The 27873-nt window shown below is 45.3% G+C and overlaps 2 protein-coding genes across 11 annotated transcripts in view; one reads left to right on the forward strand and one right to left on the reverse strand.

The window, feature by feature from the left end:
• The window catches only part of DCUN1D1 (defective in cullin neddylation 1 domain containing 1), a 35610-nt gene extending 12997 nt beyond the window's left edge, over positions 1-22613 (forward strand). For 2 of the 3 annotated variants that reach the window (XM_044434452.1, XM_044434454.1), the window contains one exon: positions 21460-22613. In XM_044434452.1, coding sequence (XP_044290387.1) covers positions 21460-21548 — 89 coding nt within the window. In that variant the 3' untranslated portion in view covers positions 21549-22613. Of the gene's footprint in view, positions 1-65; positions 4391-21459 lie in introns of those variants that run through there. The other variant, XM_044434453.1, reaches the window with a different exon arrangement.
• The window catches only part of ATP11B (ATPase phospholipid transporting 11B (putative)), an 88536-nt gene continuing 72596 nt past the window's right edge, over positions 11934-27873 (reverse strand). For 3 of the 8 annotated variants that reach the window (XM_044434439.1, XM_044434444.1, XM_044434442.1), the window contains one exon: positions 11934-23451. In XM_044434439.1, coding sequence (XP_044290374.1) covers positions 23233-23451 — 219 coding nt within the window. In that variant the 3' untranslated portion in view covers positions 11934-23232. Of the gene's footprint in view, positions 23452-27183; positions 27301-27873 lie in introns of all 8 variants that reach the window. The other 5 variants (XM_044434440.1, XM_044434443.1, XM_044434446.1 and 2 more) reach the window with 4 other exon arrangements.

Here is a 27873-nt window from a genome sequence, read left to right on the forward strand (position 1 = left end):
ATTCTTGTTTTGGTAAAGTTTTAGGAAGGCTTAACCATTCATTTGTTTCCCCCACTTTCTCCTAGGGGCATGGCCGGTTCTTATTGACGACTTTGTGGAATTTGCACGCCCTCAAATTGCTGGAATAAAAAGTACGACAGTGTAGTGCTAAGTGAACCTTCTAGAATGTACATAGTCTGTACAAATAAACGTAATGGGGAAACATTGCACAGTCAATTTCTGCCGACTGACTGGACAGGACCGAAGACCAATCCTCAAGAAATAAAGGCTGAGGGTTGAAGCAAACCTTTAAGGATATACCTTGGACCATATCAGACTTTGGGTAGTTTGGGCTTCTCTCCTAGCCTGGGCTGCCCTTGCCCATTTGAAAACTCCAGCATTGTGGATATCATCCTCCTCCTTTTTTAATGGAATACCCTAATCCTTTCCATAAATCTTAAATGTTTTTGGATGGTTATTTTGAAAATGCTGGTTCCACCAAAGCACATGCTGTCTTCACCAAGCAAACTCTTTGGCATAAGAATTTCACAGATCAGCATCGCGACCCATTTGTTTTATTTTATAAAAAAGAGAAAAAAGCTCTTCAGATACTCTACTCTTTGGGCTAGCTGCAAAGACTATGCTGAGAAAAACCTAAAGCAGTGATATGTTTGAAGTGTGTTGGATCGAGTTTCTTACAGTCTTTTTACAGCTACTGTCAATGTGAGTGGTGAGGGTTTTTGTTTTTTTTTGCCTTGTTTGACGCAAATGTTGAAATGCCCCAACAAAATCTTGAATCTCTCCCTCAGTATCAGGCAATCCAGCAAACCAGGACACTTTTGAAACACAGCACAGATTCTGGGCACTTAACAGTGCCTACATTTTAATAAACTAGTCAGAAACACTGGGTGCCTCATACTGAATGCCGAATCATCCTTTAGGGCAGCGGGCAACATGAAGCTTGTTGAATTTTGGCTGGTTTTCGCAGTCTTGTGGTGGTTACTTCCCCCACTGCTCTTTGTGGCCTCCCGTGTCTGCCAGCATGCCTGCCACGGCTGCCCGTGTCCTTCCACAATGCCGCACATTTGCGCTGACAGCTGAAGCATGGGGCTGTGGGACGTGTGTGTCCGAACCTGCCTGTTGCACAGTTTACTTGGATCGTACTGTTCTAGTGCTGGGTTGGGCTACTTCAGGGAATTGGGGCTTTCCTCCTTGTGGCCCATCAGCCCTTGAGACTGGCTGGGATCATTCACCTCCCCGCTCTCTCTGTCCACTTCTCTCTTCATACTGATCCATCTGGGATGGACAAAGTTACGGTGAAGTATCATGGGCCATGTCATTTCTAGCTTCCCCTGGAAGTACGGTTTACAAAGGAGGTCCAGCAGGTTTCACCTTGAGCTGAGGGAACCTGTCACCCTCAGATGTTGGTGGGCCACAACTCACAATACGGGGAATGGTCATGGCTGATGGCAGAGGGAGCCTAGTAACATTTGGAGGGCCACTGCTTCCCTACCTGCACTCTAGCAGGTGGGTAACAAGTTGCTCCCAAGTGCAGATAGAGTGACTGAAAACCATTTTGTAGTATTGAAATGCTCATCTCTTTGTTGAGGAACTCTCCCCCTGCCCCTTATATTCTACTGAATTGTTAAGACTTGAATACAGTGCTGAACATGTAGTGTTCGTTACACAGTACAGAATTCTCGATTAGGGCCAAGGAAGGCTTTTGATTGTCGTATTGGAATAACAATGTGTGTGATGCTAATCTCTTCTAGACCTGATGGCTTGAGCCATGTGAGACCGACCTTTATGATCTTAGCGGTACTGCCATGATAGTCAACGACCCTCATCTGTGACAGGTGTCTTTGCTCTTATTACGTTGGCTGCAGTGACTGTGGTTGCCCAGCAGCGGTGTCAGCACCCTGAACAAGAGTTACGTGATACTCCAGTGCATTAGTGGAGAGTCATGTGAAGGGGGGTAGGGATGCTCCTCCTTTCACATCCATATTGGTCACGGGGATCCATGCATGGAGTCATGGCCAACATTGGAGCTCCTGTTCAAGTGATGCTGCTGCATGTGCTCCAGAGTTGCTGGGTCAGAGTTCAGATGTCCGTCTTTGCCAAGCAAGTAGAGATTATATCCAGCATAATCCAGCCAAAGGGCTTCAGCTGTTTTAATGGCTGAAACTTCCGTACGTATGTGAAGCTTCCATTGTATTCCATAGAACTTAATTGTATGCTTAACTCTGGCTGGATTGTTGCCCTGCCCAACACAGATGCATTGTTTCTCAGTCGTTTAACCATGGTTAAAAAAAAATGGGAGTACCCTGAAGGGTCCTGCATGTGGCTGCTGCTTCTGCAGATTCATTCCCAGTCCCCTTTTCAGCATAGCCACATTTGGCACTGCAAGCTGGTTTGCAGACCGTGACTGAAGTGATTTAGTGTCAGCCTTGGCAGAGATTCCACACTGAATATGGTTAATGTTGAAATGGGAAGGCTAGGAATGTGCATATGTGAAAGGTATGGAGAGACCTAGGGAAGTACCAGTCTTTCAGCCATGATTAAAACACGGAAATATTCATCAGCCCTGGGCTCTAGCATACCTAACTTGACACTACATTTGTGTCTTAATGCACAGAATGTGACTGTTCTCTTCAAACTGTGGTTCTGTTCCTTGTGTTTTTACGTATCAGCAACACTTGAAATGACTTCTGGCTATAATGTCATCTAACACCATGAATGATACTTTGCTGTTTATTGAAATAATCACTTAACAGAAAACATTAGGAAATATCCTGTTCAAGATGTTTTAAAAATCCTTTCTAATTTTTAAAAATGAGAAGTTCAGGCCTTGAATATTACCTGGTGTTTCATGACTGGCTTCTCATTTATCATGGGTCATTTATCCATGAAATTTTGAAGCGCACTTTTATGCACATGCTAAAATAATTTTAGGGGGGAAATGAGTATTAAATTGCTTAACTTTTTTAAAACTTGTCAGAAAGGTGCCTCCCTTCTTCCTAACTGTGTCTTTTTGGAAAAACATAGTCTTGTCTTAATTTAAGTAAAACCATTAGGTAAAATTGGGAATCTCTTCAGCTGCTGGAATTGGCAAAGTCAAATATACTGATTTATTGCATTCATTGTTTCTTTATTTCCCCCCTCTATTCCATGTAAATAACAGTGGAGACTTGAATTATGAAAGATCTACAGGGGGGGTGTGTTTTCTTTCTTAAGAAAAGTTGGATACAGCTTTCTCAGAATGAGTCATTGATGTATGCTGTGTATTGCTTTTCTTTTTGAAATTCTACTGTTCTTGTTTCTTTAAAAAAAACTCAATGAGATGTACTTTATCTTATCCCTGTGCAGAAGGTTGGGGCATAAATGCTGTGCTGTTCTTTTTTTTTTAAGATTATTCCTTTTGCAACATTGAGGCCTTTTCAACAAAATGGATTTTGCCATCAGTTTGGTACTACACAATTTATAATTACTGTGTAATTATAAAACTGCATTACATAAAGCATTGCTGTCTTCAGTAGTAGAGCAACTAGGTTATTTGTGTGACTTTGAATTTTACGAGAAGGGTTCTGTCCACCAAGTACAGGATTTTGGTCACCCCCTTTCTTTTCAGTGGGATGTATGATCTCAAAGCAGTGCTTGGTCGGATTGTATCCAGTGATGGAAATATCTGGCTTAATGATGGTTTGCTTCTGAATGTAAATCCTGCCTCCAGGAAAGACTGAAAAATGTTCATAGATATGCCCATATGTATGTGTGTGGGGTTTTTTTAATTTAAAGGTTGTGAACTGAATATCTACTTGGGTTGATTTGATTAATAAAAGCAACCCAAACTTGGATCTGGCAGTAATCTCCCCCTTTTTGCCAAATGTTAGAAAGATGAGTGACTGTTCAAGGAAAAAAAAGAAGTAAAGCCCAAATACCAGGGTTCTATACCAATACCAGTATCTAGAATGACAAATAATTCAGCTACATAGAAAGCTTTGGAGATGAAGGTTGTATTCCAGTTACACAATCAACATCTTTCTATAAGTCAACTTGAAATTTGCTAGAAAAAGCCCTCCTACAAACCACAGGCAATAAAGTGCCAGCCCAGCTGACATGAAGAAATCTCATGAATTATTTAATTAAAAATATGTATTTTTACAAACGCAATTCATGGCAAGGAAACAGAGGAAAGAACAGAATACTGCCAAACATCCTGTTGACATGACATGAAACACCTCAGTTGTGCATTGGTTGGGTCGTTAATCCCTCCTGCTGCACATTGGTTTAAAATTCTTAATTTCATGTGGGGGAAGGAGAATGTGGTACCTCCTGTGTTAATGTGGTTGGTCCAAAGCTTTAGCATATGACTTGAACAACCTGTTAAATAAAGTAACTTATTTCTTCTAAACTCTTCTTTGATATCCCTTTGGAGGATTTTTAAAAATCAATGTAACTGAATTTAGCTTTTTTGTATGTAACCAAACTTTTCTGTGGGACATTTTAAGCAAGAGGTGGGGATTAGTATAAGGTCAAGTCACAAATTATACAGAGGCAGATCGGCGTTTACCACTGAGGAAACGATCCCGTGCACACTTTCCCGAGAGCAAGTCCTATTGGTCTTTGTGCAGAGGCATGTCAAAGGATTGTGCTGTGAGTGTACGTGCCACAGGTGGCTCCAGACAATCTGGATTCTCTAATATAGTTGTGCAGTATCTTGTTTACATGTACATTTTCAGATGTATACTTCAAAAATATTTGCTGTACACCTAAAAATGTTTTCAGCCGTAATTCTGCAATCCTCTGCACACTTAGCTAGGAGTGAAATCCATTGAACAGTTTAGCTTTGAACAAGCATTCATGGGTTCATTTTATTAGATTTTTTGCACATGATGTCCTTGCTGGAATCTTGTGATAAGTGGAAGGAAGTTCAGAATTCCTTTGGAAATAGATTAGCAAGGTACTGATGTTAGAAGAGCAGATGTGAAATCCTCACATAGCAGGTTTCTGTCCCTTAGCAGATTTCCTAAATTGTGTTTGCTGTGCTCTAGGTGTCTGAGCCAACTCATTTGGTTGATTTTTGAGTATCCCAAGGGATGAATGCGACCTCTTCTGAGCACAGCATGAGGACAGGTGTGCTGTAGTACAAATTTGCACCAGCTGTTAGATCAGTGGAACTCATTGTCCTTATGTAACACCATCTATCAGATAATGGAAGTTCTGTGCTCAGTAATGAATTTTGGTTCATTATTGGAGCCAGCAGATTTGGAGTAGGCCTCTCCACAGCACTGAGTAGTTTTCAGACAAGCTTGACTCTCTTAGGTGGGGAAAGTGTTTTTAAGTGTTCTTTGATGTACACCATTGAGGTGTTCTGTGGAGTTTGGTCTTTGCCCAGGAGAAGCACCTTCCCTATTTGTAGGTATAGGTGTTTGCAGTGATACTGTCTGGATGTGGACATCCCTTCTCTGCAGCTTGATGGCACAGTGAAGCTGTGCCCGTTGAGCAGCCCTAAGTTGTAGGAGGGTGGCCCAGTTCCAGCACAAGGCAGGTAATACAACAGATGGACAGCGACACCCACCTTGAGGAGATCTGAGAGAGACCTTGTGAAGAATGCCCTTCCTTCAGCATGATCTAGGATGTTCGGTGATGCAGAGGTCCTGTGTCCTGCAAGGAGGGCGGTTGCCCAGGCCGCTAATGCCATGGGGAAAGCTTCAGATTCTCTGCATTTGGGGGGGGGGGGGGGGGCGGCTTCTGCCATCCTATCATGCTGTCCACTCATTTGCATTCTTTTTGGGGGGGGTTTGCTATGAGGGGCACAACTGGGGAAATCCACCTGAGAAATTCCCAGATCACCCATTACATCATTCTGAAAATAATAGGATTCCTTACACAAGTGGTGTTGAGATGTTACCTTTGAACTCATCCTGTTCCTTTCTGAGGATATTTTAGAAGCTTGAGGACTCGCTGAGGGTGTGGCTGTGAGAAAAATGTCTGAAGGTCCTGTTGGCTTGGTGCTGGCTGAAGGCTGGCCTCCATCTAGTGGAAGAGAGGGGATGCTGCTCGCTGAGCAAACTTCGCAAGCAGTTTGGGGAATGCTTTTGTTTTGCTGCTTTTGTTTTGGCTTCCCATGTGGGGAAGAGGAGGCCAGCACAGCGCTTTCCCCTTCTGGGCACTTCCCCGTGCACTGGGCTCTGCATTTCTGTGGTGCTGTCTGGGAATGGTGCTTTGCTGGTCATCTCTGGGGCAAGTGTGTGGGAACTGGTGTCAGTGGGGGAGAGTGGAAGACGCCACTCTAAGGGCTTTCATCTCTATTCTCTCCACTCTCCTTGCTTCATTCCTTCCTTGGGGGTTAGCTGTCCCTTGCTTGGAGGCAGATGCAGAAGGCCCTTCTTCCTCTGGAAACCGTTCCCAGAGAGACGTGCCTCCCAGCCCTCAAGGAGAAGCCTCACTGAAGTGGGTTCACCTCCTCCCCTCAGAAAGAGAAGAGCGGGTCTGGGCTTATTTTGTTGATTTTATGAAAAGCATAGCATAAGCCATTACCATCTGTGCTCAGGGAATATTCATTTTTGTCCAGCAGAAACAGCTGTCCAGCTAAATGCTGCACTTCATATCAGAGCCGCTGGTGGGTCTGGTTTTGTTTTTATAGCTTGGACCAGCCTCTTATTTAGCTGTAGGGCAACCAAAATTTGGAGTGACTGCACCCCAGCTTGTTTTTCTAGCTTCTGTCTCTGTATGTTAACCCTGATGTTCTAATTAATTCAGGCACACGTATTCTGCTTGCCATTTCTCCTACGAAAGGCAGGGCTTTGCCCAAGAGAAACTCCGTTTCTTACAGAGTTACTTGCAACGCCTGATTTAATGCCACAAGCCCCTATATGCCCCTTGTGCTGTCTAGCCAGCTAGGGCCTAGGCAGTCTGACCCCAATTTCCACCTAGGCCCACTTCCTGCACACCTTGGTTTATAGCAAAATTGCTGAAGGCCACAAAAAAGTCATGGACATGGAAAGAGAAAAATGCACATATATTTATTTATTTAGAATTTTTATATGCCGTCCCATCGCATAGCCTCGGGACGGCTTACATAAAATAAACAAACATAATACAAATAGTACAAATAAAATCCAGATTCACCCTGGCTGCAGTTAAAACCTATAGATGATGTTAAAAGTTGTTAAAATATTGTTGAAATAAAAAGGTCTTAGCCTGGCGCCGTAAAACAGATAACGATGGCGCCAGGCAGATCTCTCTGGAGAGCGCATTCCATAGGTGGGGCGCCACCGCAGAGAAGGCCCTCCTCCGGGTACTCACCCTCCTAATGTCTTTCATGAAGGGTTCCCGGAGGAGGGCCTCTGCTGCCGATCTCAGGGGGCAAGAGACATGCGTCCCATCCATCTCATAGGCCATAATGGATGGTCTCACTGTCACTTCTGCTGAGATGATGTGCGAGCCCAGCATGAGCTCATGCACAGGGAGTGCACAGGTTCCTGTGGGAATCGCCTGCAAATAGCAAGCTACCATGCCGCCCTGTGCAGTCCCCCAGAATAAAGCATGTGTGGGGGAAACAGCTCACGGGGTGCTGAGACCGCAGCGGCAGGACACCCGTCAGACCATTTTGTGATGGTCCATCCATATGTAACTCACTGCATGGCCCTGATGCTTCAGCTTACTGATCTGAATATTTAGAATATATTTAATAAATATTAAATATATTTAATATTTTAGAACCCTGCTCTAAAAGCATGTTCCCAACATGGCCCTGAAAAATATCAGTGATGGCTTTTCATTCATTGGGATCTAAGTATTTGGTGGGCAGCTTGGCCAGCACCTCTTGAATCTGAACTTTTGCTTCTTCCAAGGGTGTAAGGTTAGAGAATAAGGTTGTCTATGGACAGGAGTGGACAGAAGGTACATGGATGTATCTAGTCCTCAAACACACGTGCTTGCATGCACACAAGCTTGCTTGCATGCACACAAGATACTCTAGGCCAATTTTTTTCAGATTGCCTTTGCCGGTTGATGAAGATACATACTGAATGCTCAGAGTACCCAGGCACAGTGAAGGTCACCACTTTTCTGCTTTGATGATGATGTGGCTGGATTGTAAAGTGTGTGGAGGGCAAAGGGAACTGAGAAGTTGACGTGCTTTGCTTGTTAGCCTGTTGACCCATGATTTTTCCACCTTTGGGAGAGCATATCTTGGTAATGATATGCTCCATCATATAATTAAGGTCAGCCGAGAGTGCTCTGGTGATGTTCCCTGATGCAGTGAGGCAAATGGTGGCTATTCCCAAGCTTTGAAATTCTGTGGTTAAGGTCTGCAGAAGAATGTTGTCTCTAACCAACCCCTTGTATAAGGAGATGTCCTCAAGAGACAGGCATCGTCACCAGCTCCCCTTCTCCAAAGAATCCTACTAATTTGGGCACTGTGGGTCTAATGCGAAAAACTACAAAACAAGGTCCTATTCTGTTATTGATTAAATTCAGCACACCTTAGAAACCCCATTTGTGTTTCTAACGACAGCTTTTTGCAGCCAGATAATATTTTCAGCAAGCTACTGCTTAGTTGTCAGTGCGTCTCTTTTCCAGGTATTTTGAATTAATACACTCTTTTCAGCAGATGTTTTCTTTCAGAGAGAAGTCCTGTAGAAAGTAGCTGCTCTCTCTGTTAATCTCCCTGGATTTCTGTCCTGGAATAGCTGTACTCTTATACATCCTGGCAGTTCTGGAAAGTCTTCTCTGGTTAAGGAAGACACAAATTTACTGCTGGATGTTCTCCTTCACTCATGTTGGGTTTTCCATCAATCTACACACAAACAGAGATCTAACTGCCTTTGCTATGCATGAATTATGGAATTGTATTATTTATTTCAACAGCTCTCGCGCTTGGTGCAGCAAATGTGGTTTTGTCTTATTCATCATTGTGCAAAATGATTACTCAATCTGTGTGGGGGGATGTAATAATTTTTAATTAATGTGAGTGCTAGCTGTATGGCCTACCTGAAGCCAGGTGCCATGTTGACCTGGCTTTGAACGCCAGAATGCCTGCAAGCTTACTTTCATCTTGTGCTAATACATATAATTTTTGAGCCTAGTGGCAACCAACCCTGAAATTCTGGAACGTGCATTGGCCTCGTGTGGAGAGAGTGCTGTTGTTAAGAATTTGGAAAGCGTGGAACACAAAAAGAGACCGACCTTTTCACCATCCTGGCAAGCTGATTGATAACAGACTTAACAAGCAGATGAGCTTGTAGAAAAGCTCACCAATTGCCAAACCAAAGGGGCGGGTGAGAAATGGAGAAGGAAGGAATGTTGAACAACCTTCTCAGCTGTCAGTTTGAACAGGCTTTCAAACTGTTGGTAGAGGGAACTTTGGGGATTTGAGAAGACGTTCATCATTTTTACCTATTGAGACTCACTCCATCTCAAAAGGAAGAAATAATGTCAAAAAAAGAGTGAGCGGTTCACCATCACATTAGCATTACGTTGGTTTTTAACTGGAAAGGATGTGAAGAGTATACAATGCATTTTTCCCTAATAAAAGCAGTAGCTGGGTATTTATTTTCACTCTCAGAAGGAGAGGATGTACTTCATAGGATTTTCTGCCTCGGGTGGCAAAACTGGATGGCTGACCTTGGGTCCTTGGCATCTTAAGTGTGTGCGCGTGCCAGTTATCTGCTTCTGGCAGAAAACTGTCTTGGGTCAACCCCTGGTTGCAACTAGTAATCCACAGTTAACTGAATGACATTGAAACCAAAGGTGATACACGTTAATGGAAGCAAACATGAGATTGTTGGTCGCACGTAAAAGCAGCTCATCATGCAATGTTTGCGTGTTTTGGCGCATAAAATGTGTGCTGGAATGCAGAATGTAGTGCAAGCGTAAATCAGCTGCCCAGCCCGCCAAATGCCTTTCTTGCCTAACTAATTTCCCAGGGTGGTCAACCAGTTGTCCAAAGGAACCCGTTAAAGAGGACATGATGCAGTGTCCTCTCTTCCCCAGCAGCTGCTATCCAGCGGCTCTTGTCCCAAAAGCATTGTGACTAGTAGTCATCAGTCTTCTTACCTTCTACTTAAAGCTCTCTAAACTTAAAAGGCATCTGCCACACATTAAATTGCTCCAGCTTCCACCGGTTTGACTGTCACTGCAAAAAAGTGCTTCCCTTTATCTGTCCTGAATACCCCACCATTCAGTGACCTTAAATCCTAGTGGTGAGAGGGAAATTTAACAATAGTCACCTTCTCCACATACGCTTTATGAACTTATGTAGCTTCCCTCAGCTTTTTCTCCCAAACGAAAAGAACCTGTAGGTTGTGAGCTTTCCTAAGAAAGTTGCTCTTGTGCCCCTCCTTTCCATCCGTACTGGGAGGAAACGATTTCATCCTTCCACTAATTCTGGATTAACAATTAATTTGCACAGTACTGTACATCCTTGGTTGAACTGGCAATACATCCAGGTGAGTGCAAAACACACACGCAAAAACATTTAGTGGTCAACTTCTAATGTGCATGGTCAAAACATCTTAAGCCATGCCTGCTATACATATTTAATTTTAGCTTTTTAGTTTTAATGTTAATTATGTTTTTGAGCACAAATAAACTTATTCAGTTTAAAAACAAAACACAGAAGTTGCAATGTGTGCAAAGTAATTGCGTATAGCAACCTCCCCCCCAAATGCCGCTATTCTGCTGAAATATGCATTCCATCTAGCTTTCAATAGTGCTAACATATATTGAATTGCGGCTAATAGATTTAGTTTGTCTGAAAATCACTCACTTTTTAATGAGCTAAAGTATTGCTGAATGAAGTCTTGAAATTGAAAGTTGCAATCCTGGGAAGAAACTCCATGGATCTCAGGGAAAGCTGTAAGTAAATGCATTGTAGGACCTACTCAAGAATAGACTCATACCCATTTTATGGGCACTGCTATACTTGATTGGCAGAAACCCCCCTTGGGGTTGGTGAGCTTGCTATGCTCACCAACATGAAGCTATGGCCACTGAATGCGTGCTTGTCTGTGTGTGTGTGAGACAGAGAGGCCTCCTGGTCTTATCTGAAGTCTCCCACAAGCAACCGCATGACTGCAGCAAAAACAGCACCTTATCTGTGCAAGGGCTGTGAGCAGTTTACAGTGGGCTAGGTTGACACAACTGTTGCTCCATGGCAGAGAGGCATCAGGGGCCTTTTCACTCTAAGTCACAGAGCAAAGTGGAAACTCAACGCAATCCCATGAAAGCAACGTGTCCATATTTCTTGCTGGCTAAGGCACCAAGTGTCAATCAGGGATGTTCTCCACACCTGGGGCAGATTTCTGTAAGATTTGCAGTATCTGTGAAAGGGATTCTGTGCTCGCCCTCCGACACGAAGAAACAAAGAAATGGTCCCCTATAACCCAAGCTGCAGAAATAAAAGGCACTGGTGAGAAACTCAACAGATCATGAAAATAGGATGTTTTGGCAAAAGAGGGATTCCTTTTTCGCATTGGAAGCCAATTCTTGGTTCAAACATACAGGCAGGGGCACTGAGCTGTGCAATCGCAAATGCATCCCACCCGCTACCACTTCCCGCCCTCATCTTGCACTCAGCACCAGTTAATGGGGTTCTGCAGTCTGGTAGTAAAACAATGAAAGCCTGAAGCATGACGGCCCCGTGCAGAGGGGCCTTCAAGATATTCACCCGAGCGCACGGTGCAGTGGGTGTACATGCCATTCTCTTGGTATGCACCCAGCCGATGCCTGTGACTTCTGATTCAGTAGATGAGCTATGCATCTTCTTCTATTACATGCACTGAGCAGGTTGGTTGAGCATAAACCCTTGCCAATGATGGGTGCAGAACCAGCATTTAACGGTGATCCGTGTGCCAGGAACCCTGCATGGGTCAAGGAGTGGAAAGGAATGTATATGGATTGTAGAACACACTTCACATGCAGTTCCTCAGCCACGAACAAGAAGCCGAGCCAGTTACGTCAAAATTTTATTCAATAAATATAATTTCCATAAACCTCTGTAGAACATCGACATAGCAGTACAGTAAGCACGCTGTATTAAACTCCACTGCCAGAGAGCAGCTGAGCCACGGTGGCTGTGGCCAGGATGGCTGGGTACCCATTATTGCTTCGGGTTCCGACTGGCAGTACTCCTTGAAGGGGTTCCAAAACGTGCGGGCACTTTCCAAAGCTTGGGAGCAGCACACCCAGCCATGCATGTGGTTCAGAACTAAGACAGCTGCCGATTTCTTCAGGAGTCCAGGGGCAGAAACAACCCGACCTGAAATGAAGCATGTCTTCTGAAGCAGTCTTTGGTGTAGTCAGATCGATGTATCGGAAACCCTAACTTTAAAAAAATATTTCACAATAGAGTCTTCAAAAGGAGTGTGTACAGCTTTTATCCCATACTAAAAAAGTAAAGAGAGCTCCTCTGAGGCAATGACAGTACATGGTCAAAGCAGAGTGCAAAACATTAGCACTGACTGGTTACATAGGATAGTCCTGAAACACAAATTTGGCCCTAATCCAGTCATCCAGGGAAGCTTAAATCAGCGCGTCTACCCAGTGCAATCCCAAGTATGTCCTGCCATATGCAATGGACCTTACTCACAGGTAAGCATGCACAGGATGGCAGTCTTAGGCACGTCATTGCTTGCCTCTGGATTGGGGATGATGAGACACTGAAGAACTCCCTACAGGCTGCCCAGTCCCCCATTCTAAGCCCTTGCATACTTTTTAGGCACAGACACCTGTCTGTCGTTATGGCGGTTCAGTGCCTTTCTAAACATGGCCAACCAAGGATCCAGTGCCCCTTGTGGCGGCAGCTGACATACTGGTTAGGCTGGCTTGACCTGGAGCCCTTCCCAAGGCCAGGACCCACCTGCAACCCTACCTTCCAACATGGATCCAGACTGAAGGAGATGCCCTTTTCTCCTCAAGTCATGCACGGCAGGTGGACTGCTTGCCCGGCCTTCTTCCTCTCTACCACGTACTTGTCCCAAGATGGCTGATGAGCTCGAGCAGAAGTGTCTTACTATTTGCTCTGAATTACAACCCTGAGAATGCCGTGGGCAGGGGAAGCAGCAAAGAGTGTTTCCAGCTGAATCCTTACCACACACCTCAGGTCTGCCACAGGGAAGGTGGCGCGTGCTGCTTCCAACAAGTTCAACATTCCGCACACCACAGCTCTACTGGATGCCCGTCACCTGAGCCAGCGTGGCTGCTGCAGTGGCTGTCCGAGTGCCTTCCTGGAAATACCAGGCACCGACCTGGTGCTGTTCTGCAGACTCAGCATGTAGAGCGCATGCGCAGAAGCGCTGGGCCACCCCACTCTGACGATTTGTAGGCCAAGAGCCAGGGAGACTCGCAAGCACCCAGCAGGCACGGGGGAAATTCTGCATCACTCGGGGGCCTGCTGGGTGCAGATGATGCTCAGAATGTGTCGTCACCGTCTTCTCACTTAACCATTTGTTCACTGACAACCTCCGGATTAATGTAAATGGAACCAGGAGTAAAAGGAGTGGTTGGAGTCTATTACCGACCACCCGGTCAAGGAGAAGACGAGGACGGAAAGCAAACGCTAGTGTTTCAAGGAGGCACGATGTCATCTCATGGGAGACTTCAATTACCCCATTATCAGCTGGGAGACTAATCCTGCCCAAATACCGTTCCTTCAAGAGATTCCTAACGCGTGTTGCTGGTAACTTCAAGAGAAAGTGCAGGAAGGAGCAAGAGCAATGGCTATCCTTGACTTGATACTAACATGGAAGACCCAGTGGACAAAGGAACAGCTATGGGAAATCGGGGGGAAAGTGACCGTGCCGTTCTTGATTCTAAAGGAAGCAAAAATTGAATGTAGCCAAACGTGTACCCTGGAATTCTAGAAAGTCAATTTTAATAAATTCAGACCAATGATAGAAAAGTCCCACAGCAAGTGATTCTAATGAGAAAAGGAGTCCAAGATGGGTAGAATTTTTTTTAAAACAGAAATTCTACAGGCATAATTACAAACAACTCCAACAAGGAAAAAGGGCAGAACTGAAGCAGCTCACATGGTTTCACAAAAAGTGTAAAGATGATGCAAAGAAAAGAAAAAGCATGTACAGGAATAGGAAGGAAGGTCAGGCTACAAAGGAAGAATACAAGCTAGTGCCACGGAATTGCAGGGAAGGTGTTGGGAAGGAATTGCAGGGAAGGTAGGCTAAAACTAGGAATGAACCAAGGCTAGCAAAGCAACAAAACAGCCTTCTTCAGATACGTCTGAAGTAAAAAAAAAAGAGAGGAAAGGAATGGGGGTTCAGCTTCTCAGTGTGGATGGCAAAATAACAGATGGCAGATAAAAGGCAGAAATGCTCCACTCCTACTGTGGATCAAACTTCTCCCAAAAGATCATCTATGGCTTTCCTGAAAAGGGGGAAGTACAAGCTGGTGGAGCAAGGTGGTAGCTCAAGATTAATAAGCAAATGGTCAAAGATCATCTAATTGGGCTGAACGAGTGCAAACCTTCAGGGCCTGATGAACCTCCTAGAGCTATAAAGGAGCTGGCAGAAGAACTCTCAGAACCACTGTCCGTTATCTTTGCGAAATCATGGAGGACAGCCAGATGACTGAAGGAAAAAAGTTGTCCCAGTCTTCAAGAAAGGAAAAAAGAAGGACCTAGGAACTACAAAGCAGTGGGTCTGACATCAATCCCTGAGGAACTTCTGGAACAGATTATAAAGCAGTCTGCAAACATTTTGAAAACAATGCAGTGACTATTAGAAGCTAGCATGGATTTGTCAAGAACATATCCTGCAGACTAATCCAATTTCACCTTTTGAGTGAACTGACGGACTGTGGGAATGTTGTGGATGTAATCTATCTTGACTGCAGCAAAGCTTTTGACAAAGTGCTCCACGGTATCCTGATTAGCAAGCTTGCCAAAAGCAGGCCAGGTGAAACTACCATCAGGTGGATCCACAGCTGACTAAAGAATTGGACTCAAAAAGTGCTCATCAATGGCACCTTCTCAAAGTGGGGAGAGGAATCAAGTGGGGTCCTGCAGGGTTCAGTCCTGGGCCCAGTGCTCTTCAACGTTTTCATTAATGACCTGGATGAGGAAGTGCAGGGAACGATTATCATATCTGCAGATGACACAAACCTGGGTGGGTCAGCTAATGCCTCGGAAGACAGAAACAAGTTGCAAGGTGATCCTCGAAAGGTTTAGAGGGCTGGGCTGAAGACAACAGAATGATATTTAATCAGGACACATGCCAAGTTCTGCATCAAGGAAAAAGAAACCAAATGCATCGTTACAAGATGGGGAGCACTCGACTGAACAATACTGCAAATGAGAAGGATCTTGGAATTGTAGATCATGAGCTGCGTCTCGGTCGACAATGTGGTGTGGCTGCAAAAAGGGCAAATGCTGTTCCGGGATGCATCAACAGAAGCATCACTTCTGGACAAGAGAGGTACTGGTTCCCCTTTACTCAGTGCTGGTCAGGCCTCCTCTGGAGTGCTGTGTCCAGTTCTGGGCACCACAGTTTACGAAAGATGCGGACAAGCTGGAAAGAGTTCAGAGCAGGCCAGCAAGGATGACCCAGGGATTGGAGGCAATGCCCTGTGAGGAGAGATTGAAAGAACTGGGCATATTTGGACTTAAGAGAAGAGAAGAGAAGATTGGGGGGGGGGGGCAGGATAACACTCTACCAGTACTTGAAAAGCTGTCACGAAGAGGAAGGACAGGATCACTTCTCACTGATCCCAGAGTGCAGTGCATGAAATAACAGGGTAAAGTTAAAAAAGGCGGATTCCAGCAAGATATCAGGGGAAAAAATCCTGACTGTTAGAGCAGTGCGGCAATAGAACCAATTACCAAGAGGGGGTTCTGGGTTCTCCCACACCAGAGGCATTCAAGATGCAAGTGATGGCCATCTGAGCGGGAGGGTTTGGAGTCCTGCGCTGAGCCGGGGGATGGAACCGGTGGCGCTCTGGCCCCTTCCAACTCTATGAATCTGCGAAGCAGCTGCAAACACTTAACATCCAAGTAAGCAATCTGACTGAAATTAGCTGACTCTGGGAGGTCACTAGAATCACCTAGCGGCTACATACAGGAAGTGCCCGAAGCCCAGAAAGTCTCTGAACACAGAACAACAGTTAACACTCCCAAACCTGCCATTCCCCTGAATTGGTTGCCTGAAAGAGTGGAACAGCCCTGCCCTCCTGGATCAGACCAAAGACTGTCTGGTCTGGCCTTCTGGTTTCCAGAGCAGCCAACTGGATGCCTGTGGGAATTCAACAAGAGCGATATAATGACAGTAGCACTTTCCTAGTCAGGTTCCACAGAAACAGTGGCTGAACTTGGAGTTACTCCAAACAGACTTGTGCCCTCGACTGGGTGCCCGATCTGGTTCTATGGGACTCCAAGTCTTGTTGGTTTCCATGTTCCTTCAGCACATCCAAGCTTCCCCTGAATTGCACTCTTGAACTTAGTAAGGCTGTGCAATTAAGCGTAATAAGAAAAGGATGGCTTCCTTCCATGCTCTTTGAGTCAATTATATCTCAAAAAAAAAAAAATAATAATTTGGGGGGGGGGCGGAAATTAAAGGAGCAGAAGGCATCATCAAGTTTGTTAGTGAAGCCAAAACAGACTAAAGTTTGCTTAAAGCTGCCTCCACCTCAAAGGAAGGCAGGGAACATACTCCAAAATCTATGTGTGATATTTAGAACAGTCAGAATATATTAAGAATAGGGTTGCTGTAAACCTGGAAATGTGTAGCTACCTGGCACCAACATACAGAGCTACCCTGAGACATGGAAAAGCTACTGTGTGTGTGTGTGTGTGGGGGGGGGGGGGAACCACACTGGCCATTCTTTGTAGGACTGTGGCAGAAAGGAGGGGTTTGATGCCACATCATCTTGCACAGAAGAAAAGGATTTCTGAAGCTCATGGACACCCAACACCAGCCGCCCACCCCCTCTGCTCAGCAATTCTAATGAGCAACATGCAGGGAAGACAAAGTTTTCCACTGGCATCAGTTCGAAGGAGAGCTCCTTCTTTGAGGGCCCTACTGCAAGCAAAGCCCTCCAAACTCACACGGACCCCACAGGTCTGGGTCAGAGGGGCATCATGCTCATCCGCACTCCATGGTGCACAGGGCCAGGAATCACATACAAACATCTGACCGGTGAGTCCCGCAAGCTGGGATTGTGGGGCTCGCTAGTTCTGATTCTGTCTGAGAGGCAGCAGTGCAGTGCATTGTAACAGAGACGAGGCGCCTTGTTGGTGTCCCAGCATTCCCCCTGGCAGAAAAAACATCGGCACACTTCCCCGTTCTCGTATTTGCCCCATGTGATCTTACTCATTAATTTCACATTGCATTTCAAGACTTGGTCCATTCTGCTCTGCATACACATCCACCCATGACTGTGAACCTAGAACTAAACATACCAAGTTATCAAAATACACAAACATGATTCTTTCTTCTGTTTAAAGGAATTAGAAAAGTAGTTGTGGTCCAATACAAAATATAATTGCTCTGCTTCCATTTGGCCCAAGTCCTGTTTATCATGTACACACAAATGGAACAATGAAATACATCTTCACTTTATATGTCTGCTTGTTTCCTTAGATAGGTGGTTATACCTGGCTTGGACAGATGAATTCTTATATTCCTTCTGAATTTGTTTAAATGCATGCTTCTTCTGTACCCTTACACACACTGAGGAGGGGAGGAGAGAGGGGGGAGAAATGGGGAGTTCAGAAAAATGGAAGTCAGTTCAACTTCAAATAAGAATTGTACATCTGTGGATAAAATATTTACAGTCTAACTCTGCTAGTGAAACACAAGCAAAACAATTCTACAGCATGGATGTGAATAAATGCTTGGAGCTGAACTGCTTAAGTCTGATGCCTTTTCTAAAAAGCTTATTTGACACGATGAAATGGCAAACCAGAATGGCAACGCTGTCTATGAAGGAGTGATTTATGAAATTGATGGAGTGGGCCACTTGTGAATAAGAGCATTCAAAGAGGCAGGGGAAAGAAGCCAAAGTAATTGGTGCAAGCAACAGTCATCTGATTACAGGGTGGTGGGGGTGGGGGTGGGGGGGCATGATCCTTTGGAAAGCTGTCCTTGCAAACCACACTGAAATGAGTAAGAGTGTTGCCAGAGCAGAACAATTCCTCCTCCTCTGGAAAAATGCACTTGTGAAAAATACAGCTGGCAGACGTTCCTAGCAATGGTACAATTTGCAAGTATCCAGTGGATCATACAATAATCACTATGCGCGATGAGAAATTCCCCACCCCTGTCCCAGGTGGGGAAGAAGCCACGCACCCCACTGGAAAAGGTGCCCTCAAAAGTGGGAAAGAAGTGAGAGTCCAAAGGCCAAGAGCAGCAGCCCCGCTTCATGCCAAGGGGGCCTGGTGGAAGGACGGGGCGAGGCACTCGGCTCACTCTCCACCCTTCCGGAACAGCCCTCAGTGCAGTGGGACTGGGGTGGGGGTCACACATGCAAGGCACTGCAGGACCCCCACTGCCATTTGCTTGATGGCATTAGGAAGGGGCAGGAAGGAGACACAGGGCCTGCTGCTCTCAGCATTTCGCAAAGTGCTTGGTCGACAAGCAGTCTTTGGATCAAAGCAAGGAAAAGCAAAATCCCGTTTTGCAAACACACAAGTTCTTCACATTAAGGCCACGTTCTGCAGTCTCATTCCTTACATAGCTTTGAATAGCATGGGGTTAATTTGATGTTAACAATCTACAAGTGCCACCGTTACTTTTGCAGCTCCTGCAAAACATATTTTTATGTGCTTTCGTCAAGTGTATAGTATGGGCTCCATACATATATTGGGGAAGGGATATAAAAAGCAGCTTCCATGCCGTGTCCAGAATCTCCCAAGGCTAGTTAACAAAAAAGCATGAAGAAGCTATACTCTGTGCTTCCCATCTGTGGAGTGCATGGAGCTGCTACCACGTCGATGCTGGGTGGTCCAATACCTTGATTATCTTTCTAAGCTGTGCAGATTTAGGAAGCAAGCTCACTTAAAAATGAAAAGTGATTGCAATGTATGGTTGATCTGATTGACCACAGAAAGCCAAGAATCCATTAGAACAATGCTAAAAGGTTACAGCTTCAACGAGCAACATTTCAACACGTCTTCCTGCCCATACTAAGTTGAAGCTTCCAAAAATCAACTTTTCTATTTTAATCATTCGATCACTGCCTCCCAAGTGACATTCAAATCAAATGTCACCAATTCCACCCAATCTGTTGGCAGGAAACAAATAATCTAAAAAAAATTCTCCCATAATTGAGGGTTGGGGGCACTGGGCTGGAGGCAGTCAGGAAACATTTTTCTAAAGTGAATTAGAATCGGGAGACTTGTTAAAACAGAGAAGTGGTTATGGAACCCATTGATAACCTAGGTTCTGAGCAAGCACATCAATTTCCATAAGATACTGAGAAAAGTCTCAACATGCAATTGAGTCCATTGTGGACAGCGTCAAGATGCTTCGGTCGTTGGTACAGAAGGGTTCCGTAGCGCTCCATGATCTAAAGTAACAATAAGAAAGAAGTTGCTGACTGGAAACATTGATTTTGGTTTGGGTGTTTTTAAAAAGAAAATCTAAAATAAAAAGGACTCTTAAGAGGCTGATTCACAGCCCAATATGTTCTCTGAACATGATCCAAACAGAATTATGCAGAGATGCATAAATTTCCAGACTGCAGAAGAGAATGGGAGAAATTCCCTGTGTAGTTTGTGTGTGGATGATGGTAAGAAGTTATTGATGGATCCCAGCTATAATGTGGAAACAAGGTTATTTTGCTTGCGTGGGGCTTAAATTCACATAACGGCAGTGATCCAAAATCCAACACGTACAGACAGAGCTGTCGCAGTATCTTCAATGGAGGTGAATGCTTAGCACATATGCAGGCAAGTGTGAGCTCATGCATGTGCACAAGCACGCAGGAGCACCATCCATTGGACACAGATCAGTTTCCTCTCACAGGAAAGACAGTCAACCCATTGTGTTCCGGGTTAAAGATAAATGCCGGAGTAACTGAATTGTGCCAGACCTATTTTAGGAAAAGGGTGTAAATGAGCACAGCAAATATTTAAAACCAAAACTGAAAACAAGCCGCAGTGGGAGTACCTATCCACTCCACACAATCCATCTGAAATCTGTTGAACACGTTACTGTAAACATGAATGGTTCAATGAAACTGTAGGACCCAACATTAATGTTTGAATGGCTGATGCAATGGCAAACTGTGATGGAAGACACATGAGCAGCATGTTTTGGCAATCTAGAAAAGCCATGCACAAGTTCTGCTTTGAAATCAGTGAAATCTCAGGAATCCTAGAATTGTCTCTCCAAGATTATATTTTCAAGGGCATTAAGGAGGAATTAAGTCCAACATCCCTGTCCGCCCCACTCCAAGCATTTAAAGACCATTAGATAAAGCAGAAGAGCTCCCATGCAGAATGTCACCAGGTAACTTATTTCACACTCCAATCCTCATATTTGACAGAATATGACAGGCCAGACTGAGACTTCCCTGAGCGGCCCCTTCAGCACCGCAAAACACTCCCAGGGTGGGTGAAATCAGGAGGACTGATGACTGCGGCAACCAAAACGCAGGGCCAGCCTGGCCCATGTTATTTGTACCGCATGTGAGGTCAGCCGGGCTGGGGACGTTCCAGAGTGGTGGAAAGGCAGAACTACACGGTGGCCACGGGGACGTTTCGTCCATGCTATCAATCTTCCTATGACAGAAGCAGACTAGAAGGTGAACTATAATTTGTTTGGCCATGGGATTATTATAGGCACAACTTCTAGCGTGCCTATAATAGCCGAGCATTTCTCAGTTCGTGACCAGACCAGGTTACATATCATTTGTGGAAGGTACACCAAGTACGGTGCAATTTTCAACCTGCTTAAGTCAAACAAACTACCACTGCCTGAGAACTTTTGATATTTTGTCTCTTTCAAGGAAATGGTCTGCAATAAAATCAAATTTGAGCAGAGTTTAACTTTGATCCAGTAAAAAGCTGTAGCCCTTTGGCAACATTCATGTATCTATTAGCTTTTTAATGAACCAGGTAAGGATGCATTCAATACTCTCTGAAGTGCTCTATTTTGTCAAATATGAGACTTTAATCCCTTACGATGGTTGTACATTTACAGATGTCCCAGAAAGAAAATCAAAAACCACTGAATCTTTATTTAGACTTGAGCACAAAGCAGAATATACCTACCTTTGCAAGAACCATACTTAGGCAAAAACATTCGTGACCTGATTTAGGGCACAAGCCTATGCAGGATGAGGCAGAAAAATCCTAAAACTCCCACCATGACCCAGTCAGCCGTGCTGGAAGCTGTAGGATATTTTCCTGTCTCAACAGGCGTAGGACTGTGTCCTTTTCCTTCTTCTTCACACAGAAAACAGAACAGAGTGTTATGTGTCACTTCTCTCTCTAACAGATAGCCCTTCTCTCTCTAACAGATAGCCCTGACAGCCCTAACAGAAGAGCAGGCATGGCAGCAGCAGAAGATGCACTGAAGCAGCGGCCGTTACAGGGGGGGAAATGCTAACACCAGACCAATCAAAAACTCCTCTTGTTTTAAAGCTCTCTCATAGAACTTTTATTTTATAGACCATGCCAGCTCTGTATACAAAGTGAGACTGGTTATTTGAAAAAACAAACAAGCCAGATTTGGAACTATTCCCTTTTTTTATGGAATGATGGCATTTAATACTTGTGAGGGAGCCACAAACATAGGGTTAAGATGTAAGTTTGTTATAAAAAAAAAACCTGAAAAAGAAACCACCAGGAGAAAAGTCAGCACTGGAAGTACAATTAATACTGGCAGATGGTGTCCGTACAAGTTATGAAGGAGATCACAGACTTTAAACCTGATCATAGGCACTGATAAACTGCTCAGGTGTTTTGTGTGTCTCTTCAAAACCACCCAATGGAACGGAATCCTGGTGTATCCCCAGATGGGTTGCGGAATAGGAGAAAAGGACATGCAGGCACTGCAGCGCTCTTTGCACACACCTACGCACACCTGAGCATCACCTAACCGAAGAGCTTTCCCATGGTTCTCACATCAGCAGGAGGAAACACTGCCAATCTACTGTCCAACTGTAATTCGGATTGCAAAATGTGCTCCCGGCAGATGCCTGAAAGCCTTTCAGTGATTCACGTAGAAGAGAAATGAGGCTGGCCGTGATATCATGAGAAGCATTTAAAGTGACGTGCAAAAGCTGATTTTCTTGCCTGCAAATATCTCTGCATTTTTGTCATTTTGTTGTTTTTATTCTTCTTTCATTGGGAGGATGCAGCTGCAAATACTTTCTGCCGATTATGAAATTGCTGGACATAATTATACTCATCAGGGATATTTATCAACACTCTCTTGAAAGTGTGGCTTTAAAAATCAGCAGCTACAATTTCAGAATAATTTAGCACTTAAAAACTGAGTGGCACACAGAGCTGGTAGAAGTAGAAAATGGTTGAGTTTTTTTTTTTAAACATAATTTTGGAACATTTTGGCACTGTTTACGATGTGTTCTTTGTTCAATTAAGTGTATAAAAGTTGCATTCCATATTATCTAAAAATACTGTTCTTTGCTCCTAATCAACAGTAAGAAAAGCCTCCAAAGCAAACCTCCCAACCTTTCCTTCTACAGAGAGATATATACTGGAGAGAAAATGCAATCTGTGTACATCTAGAATCAGAAGTTGTAGTATGACTAGTGAGCAGACGAAGGATAATGAGCATAAAAGGGATAAGCCTTTTGATACCACAAACAGGTTACCAATTTGTGAAGGCAAAAGAGCTAAAATCAGGAGAACAAACGAGGCCACTGACCGAATTTTAGGGAAAAGGATGCACAAAGCAAGAGGAAAAAGCTGCACTGATACATGAGCAGAAGAAAAGCAACAAAATGATGTCCGTTTCAAGGGTTCTGGCACACACATGAAGCTCAGCGTGAGCAAGAGCTGCCTTGTTCTGTTCATTGGCACTGGGGGGGATCAGAGAACAAGGAAGGCCGAGCTCATCCGAAACATCGTGCGCATGTCAGACCTGCTTTAGGCACACAACAGCTGCTGCATCTGAGCAAACATGTTATCAGAAAGATTTAACAACTTCTGGAACAAGTCACAGCGATAATACGAAGACACCCTATTATCTTCCCTGCAAAAGCAAAAGTGTCGCTCCTTTAAGACCTACGAACGTGCCCATGAGGGGTGCTTTTTCCTGCCTTTTGCTAGACAGCTACAGCTGCTGGGTCATCCCGCTCCAGTTTATAGGAGAAGCGTCTGCAGCAAAGGCAATTGAGAGAAATTCCACACCTGTTGACTCGGGTGGGGCTGCACCTTCTCATCATTCGTTCCAACATTCTTCCAACAGATGTGCACGCTGTTTCCCCATCTGAGATGCAACACATGGAGTCCAAGCAGTTGATACCTGTGCCTGCCTCAGTAAACTGAGGGGAGGAGGAGGAAAAGCAAGGGGGAGGCGTAAGACATGCATATTAGCAGACGTTATTCATTCATTAGCTAGCACAGGTCATAAAGCGTTTAACCCAAACTGTAGGGTCGTGAATGCCTTATGCACTCGCTTCCATGCATCCTTCCTGCAGACAGTGTACACCCATCATGGTGGGCAATGTGATGTTATAAACACCAACGTTCGAGCAGTGATTGCAGCATTCGGACAGAACCTGATAAATTCACCATTTGTTTATTTGATCCCTTTCCTGTCCAACTCACAGAATACCTTTCCCCAATCTGATGGGTTGGACTAAATGAGGTGGACGACACCGAAGTGGGGCTGGGCTAGGAGCTTGGGGGCAAAAGCCTTGTCTACCTATCCCCGCCCCGAGGTGCTCCATTTTTTGGCAGCTACCTGCGACCTGAATGCAGGTTTGGCAATCTATTCCCCAAGTCACGCGAATCTCACAGGAGGTCCCAGCTATGCGTGGGGGAATCTCTGCCACATCTGCGTCCCAGAAGGCCTTTCAAACAGGAAATGCAGGGGAATGTTTCTTTGTGTTGACCATTCCTGGCTGCCTGGCCACACGTGCTCCGCCAGACCAGTCCCCCCGTCCACCAAACTGCCCCACATGGCAATCTGAGTGCGAGGTCTTATGCACGTCCTATTATACACAAAAATGATATTGTGGCACGCCAAGGGAATTGTCCATATGCGAGAGGTGAACTGGGAGCTTGATACACATCAAAGCATTTGCAAGCCCAGTCGCTACGTCTCTGCCTCCCTGCTCCATAAATCCATTCAGGACGGCACCGCACAACACCCACACACAATCCATGGTTGTTCCCACTTGGATTCCTTGTGTCCTCATTTTCCGTCATGTTGCCGAGCAACTTGGAGGAAGGGTGTGGTACAAATCTAATAAATACATAAATACAATAATTCAACTCGTATGAAGGGGCCACAGCAAATTCTAATTAGGAGCCTGGTTCAGGAGGAGTGGGCCAAGGCAAAACGTATGTTTCTGACTGGAAACAGAGTAATCCCATCAACACGAAGGTAAACAAAAGAACTGCAGGATATTCAACTGAAATGTAAGAAAAGGAGGCCTTATTAGTTAGTCTAAAATGGAAAAGCAGCAACAAAGGCACTGAGGATTCATGGGGGGAAAAAAGGTTAGTTAGGAAATAGCAAGTTACTCACATGCATGAACAGCTTAGGCAAGACGCATTATCAAAAGCTTTCTAAGATTTTTGATGGACTTTCAAATAGGTGTTAGAAATAGATGATGAACTTCAAACAGGTGTCACAACACTGCAGAGAAGCTCAGTTGTAGCTAAACGTCTTTTTGTGAGAGAGAAAATGTCTACTTGTTTGTTTTGACAGCAGCAGCACTGAACTTCATAGTAATTTATCATCTGGCCACATTTAGAGCTGGAAGGTCTATTTTCTTTTGAAAAGCAGTGCTTTGATCGGGAATGGGGGACAGTCATTCTAACTCAGCACTGTGTGCAAGACAACACACTTGTTTGTTTCTTTTTCTTGAAAAAGAGAGATGCCAAACTGGTTTGCCCAAATGTGGGCTAGCCCTGGACGTAAAACAAGCTTTTAATTTAACTGGGATTTTACTAGAGAGAGTACAGAACATGTGTATACCGATGTAAATTAGTACAAGCAATAAGCAGCAGATCAAAGAATCACACCCAGTGTGTACACAGTTTCTGAGAACACTAAACACATTCTGCTACTGTGATTGGTAATCTAATCAAAAGAACAGATTTCTGAAGCACCAAAACCAGCAAAAGGAGATGGCATGTGACCAACTGCTGGGTGGGACTTGCATGAAGTTTAGGCTCCTCCCACAGAAAAGAAACACAGGGAACTCTGCCTGTAGCTCCTCCCACGTGCACCCAGAAAGCAGGATGCAGGAGCTAATCCTTCCTGTTGGTGTAAAGCAGCCTTCCTAACTGGGAAAGGTGCACATCTGATGTGGCCACGTATTATCCTTCCTGCCCAGCTAATGTTTTGTTCTGGGGAAGGGCCATGGTCTCACGACACTTGCAATGCTTTCGGCACAAGGAGCCTGTGTTGGAAACCCCCGGGGGGCCCGAGGCTTGGAAGAGCACTGGTCTGATGCAGCAGGGTGGGCGGCTCCAAGCAGGCACCCTCCAGAGCCGATGGGCAGGACTGCACTGGTACGACCAGCAGCCATTCTGGGTGGGGATGATGGGAGCTGTAGTGCCATCTATCTGGAGAGCACCAGGTTGGACAAAGCTGAAGCGGGAGCTGAATCAGAAGATGGGAAGATTCCTCCGCATCTGCAAATCCAGCCAGGGGGAGAATTTGATATAAAGCTCTGTGGGGTGAGGATGCTCTGTGATAATGACCTTCCCACAACCCCCACAACCCCCCCCCACCACTATTTGCTTTTTCCAGCTGGGGCCTTCTAAAGCTGGCATGAAAGTCACACGGCATGAGCACATTTCAGCATCAATCAGATGGGAGAGGCACCCCTCAAATATGCAAACGCCTATTTAAAAATCATTTGCCATTATTCTTTCCCCTATATCTGCCGCCATCTTGTTTCCCCCTCTCTCTGTTTGGGGCTTCACTGTCTCTTCCAGTGCCAGTCACACAGCGCGCCACCGACTGACACTGAGCGCAGCCGCGGCTTTAACAAGTGGCGTTTCCTGTCAAAAGTGCTCCCTCTTCCCTTACAGCGGAATCCATGTTGGGCCGTGAGCTTGGACCCTGCCTCTGCGTGGCCGCAGTGATGTTTCGTGAGTGAAGCCCTGTGAGATCGTGGTGCGAAGTAAGAGCATGCAGACGAGGGTGAAGTGCCGCGTTTACAACGAACGCGTCCAAGTTAGAGAAATCTCCCTGCCTTTCCAGCCCCTAATGATTTGCTCAGATGTGCTGAACCACATTGCCACCACACACACAGGACCTTAACGGGGGATAAAGCAACAAACCACTCTAAAAGTCATGCCTATAGTATGACTTAGAAGCAGGTATGACAAAGGCAGGTTTAGTTGGGAAAAACAGCAAGATGTAAGGCCTCTAGTTGGTCACATAACCTCACATACAGCTGCACCACCATTCTATACTACCTGACCAGAAGCAAACAAATCAAATCTATAAGCAGACTATTCCTGAGGGTCCCCGAGTAGCATTCAAGGTGGTCAGAAGGACTGTAGGTGGCAAAGAAAACTAGCCCCCCCCCCCACACACATATGGAAGTGTTTTCCTCAAGTGTGTGGATCTCTTGGGCTCCTAATGAGGAAATCATGAAAGCAGCAGCAGTGGAGGGATGGGGGGAAGTGTGTGGCTTCTCGCCTTGATTCAGAACGAAGAGGCATTCTGGAGGAAAACGGGAATGGGGTGCTGGCTGAGGCTTGGCACACGTCCAGTTCTTTGTGAGATCGCCACTAATGCCTTGAAGGCAACGTGGTAGGTCTCCTCCGTGCACACACTCTGGAGGGAAGGGCTGCAGTGGAGGGGCACGGAAAAATGAAATTAATGTTCTGGGATTAGTGGTCCCATCAGCAAAACAAACAAACAAGCGCCAGATGCAAATGCCAAAATACGCTGTGGAGAAAGATGCAGGAGATGGGGAACAAGAAATGGGTCCATGAAGGTCTAGACCATTTAGTGTGGCAGGGTGTGGGAAGGGGGGGGGGAGAGGGAGAGAGAGAGAGAGAGAGAGAGACATCAGTACTACTACCTAGGGCACTGGCCACCTAAGCCCAGCGTCAGTCAGCAGTTGCCTGCTGTCTTCCCTTCTGCGTTTGCTTTGAGCAAAACCATATGCTGAGAAGACTGAACCCCTTTCTTCTTCCATCTAAAAAAGGACAGAAAAAGCAACAGACCTTTTAAAGCTGACCCTCTTTTGAAATGGTGGTGGTGCTGAATCTCCCTGGTGAAGGTCCGTGACGCCACGGTACACATTTTCCTTACCCTATGGCTCAGTGTCCCAGTATTGGAAAAAAAGGCATTTAAACAGAGCAAGTTTAAGTATTTATCTAAGCACGCCATGAAAGATCTTGCAAAGAGCGCCCTGGGTGCTGCCCCCCTGAGCCTGGGGTAGCATCCAGCACTATGAGAGACTAGTAGTGCACAGGAAGGCATGGGATGGGCAAACCTGCCCTTTAGTGGGACTAGGACTACACAGTCCCCACAGCACAACCTAGGCGACCTGCCTAGTAGGGTGCCTTGGGAAGCAGGACAGGGCCAAAAAGCTCAGGCCCACAAACTGTGGCCCTTTTTAAAAGACGAAGAGGCTGCAGACGGCTGGCAATCAGAACCATTCCTTTCTTCTGCAGCTTCTCCTGGGGCAGGGCAGGGCTGCCTCAAATGATTCTTTCAGAGTGCTCTTGGCCTGCCATGGTGCATGGGATGACCCCGCAGGAAATAG

Source organism: Varanus komodoensis, unplaced genomic scaffold (genome assembly GCF_004798865.1).
Source record: "Varanus komodoensis strain SLA01 unplaced genomic scaffold, ASM479886v1 scaffold28, whole genome shotgun sequence".
Classification (NCBI taxonomy): Eukaryota; Metazoa; Chordata; class Lepidosauria; order Squamata; family Varanidae; genus Varanus; species Varanus komodoensis.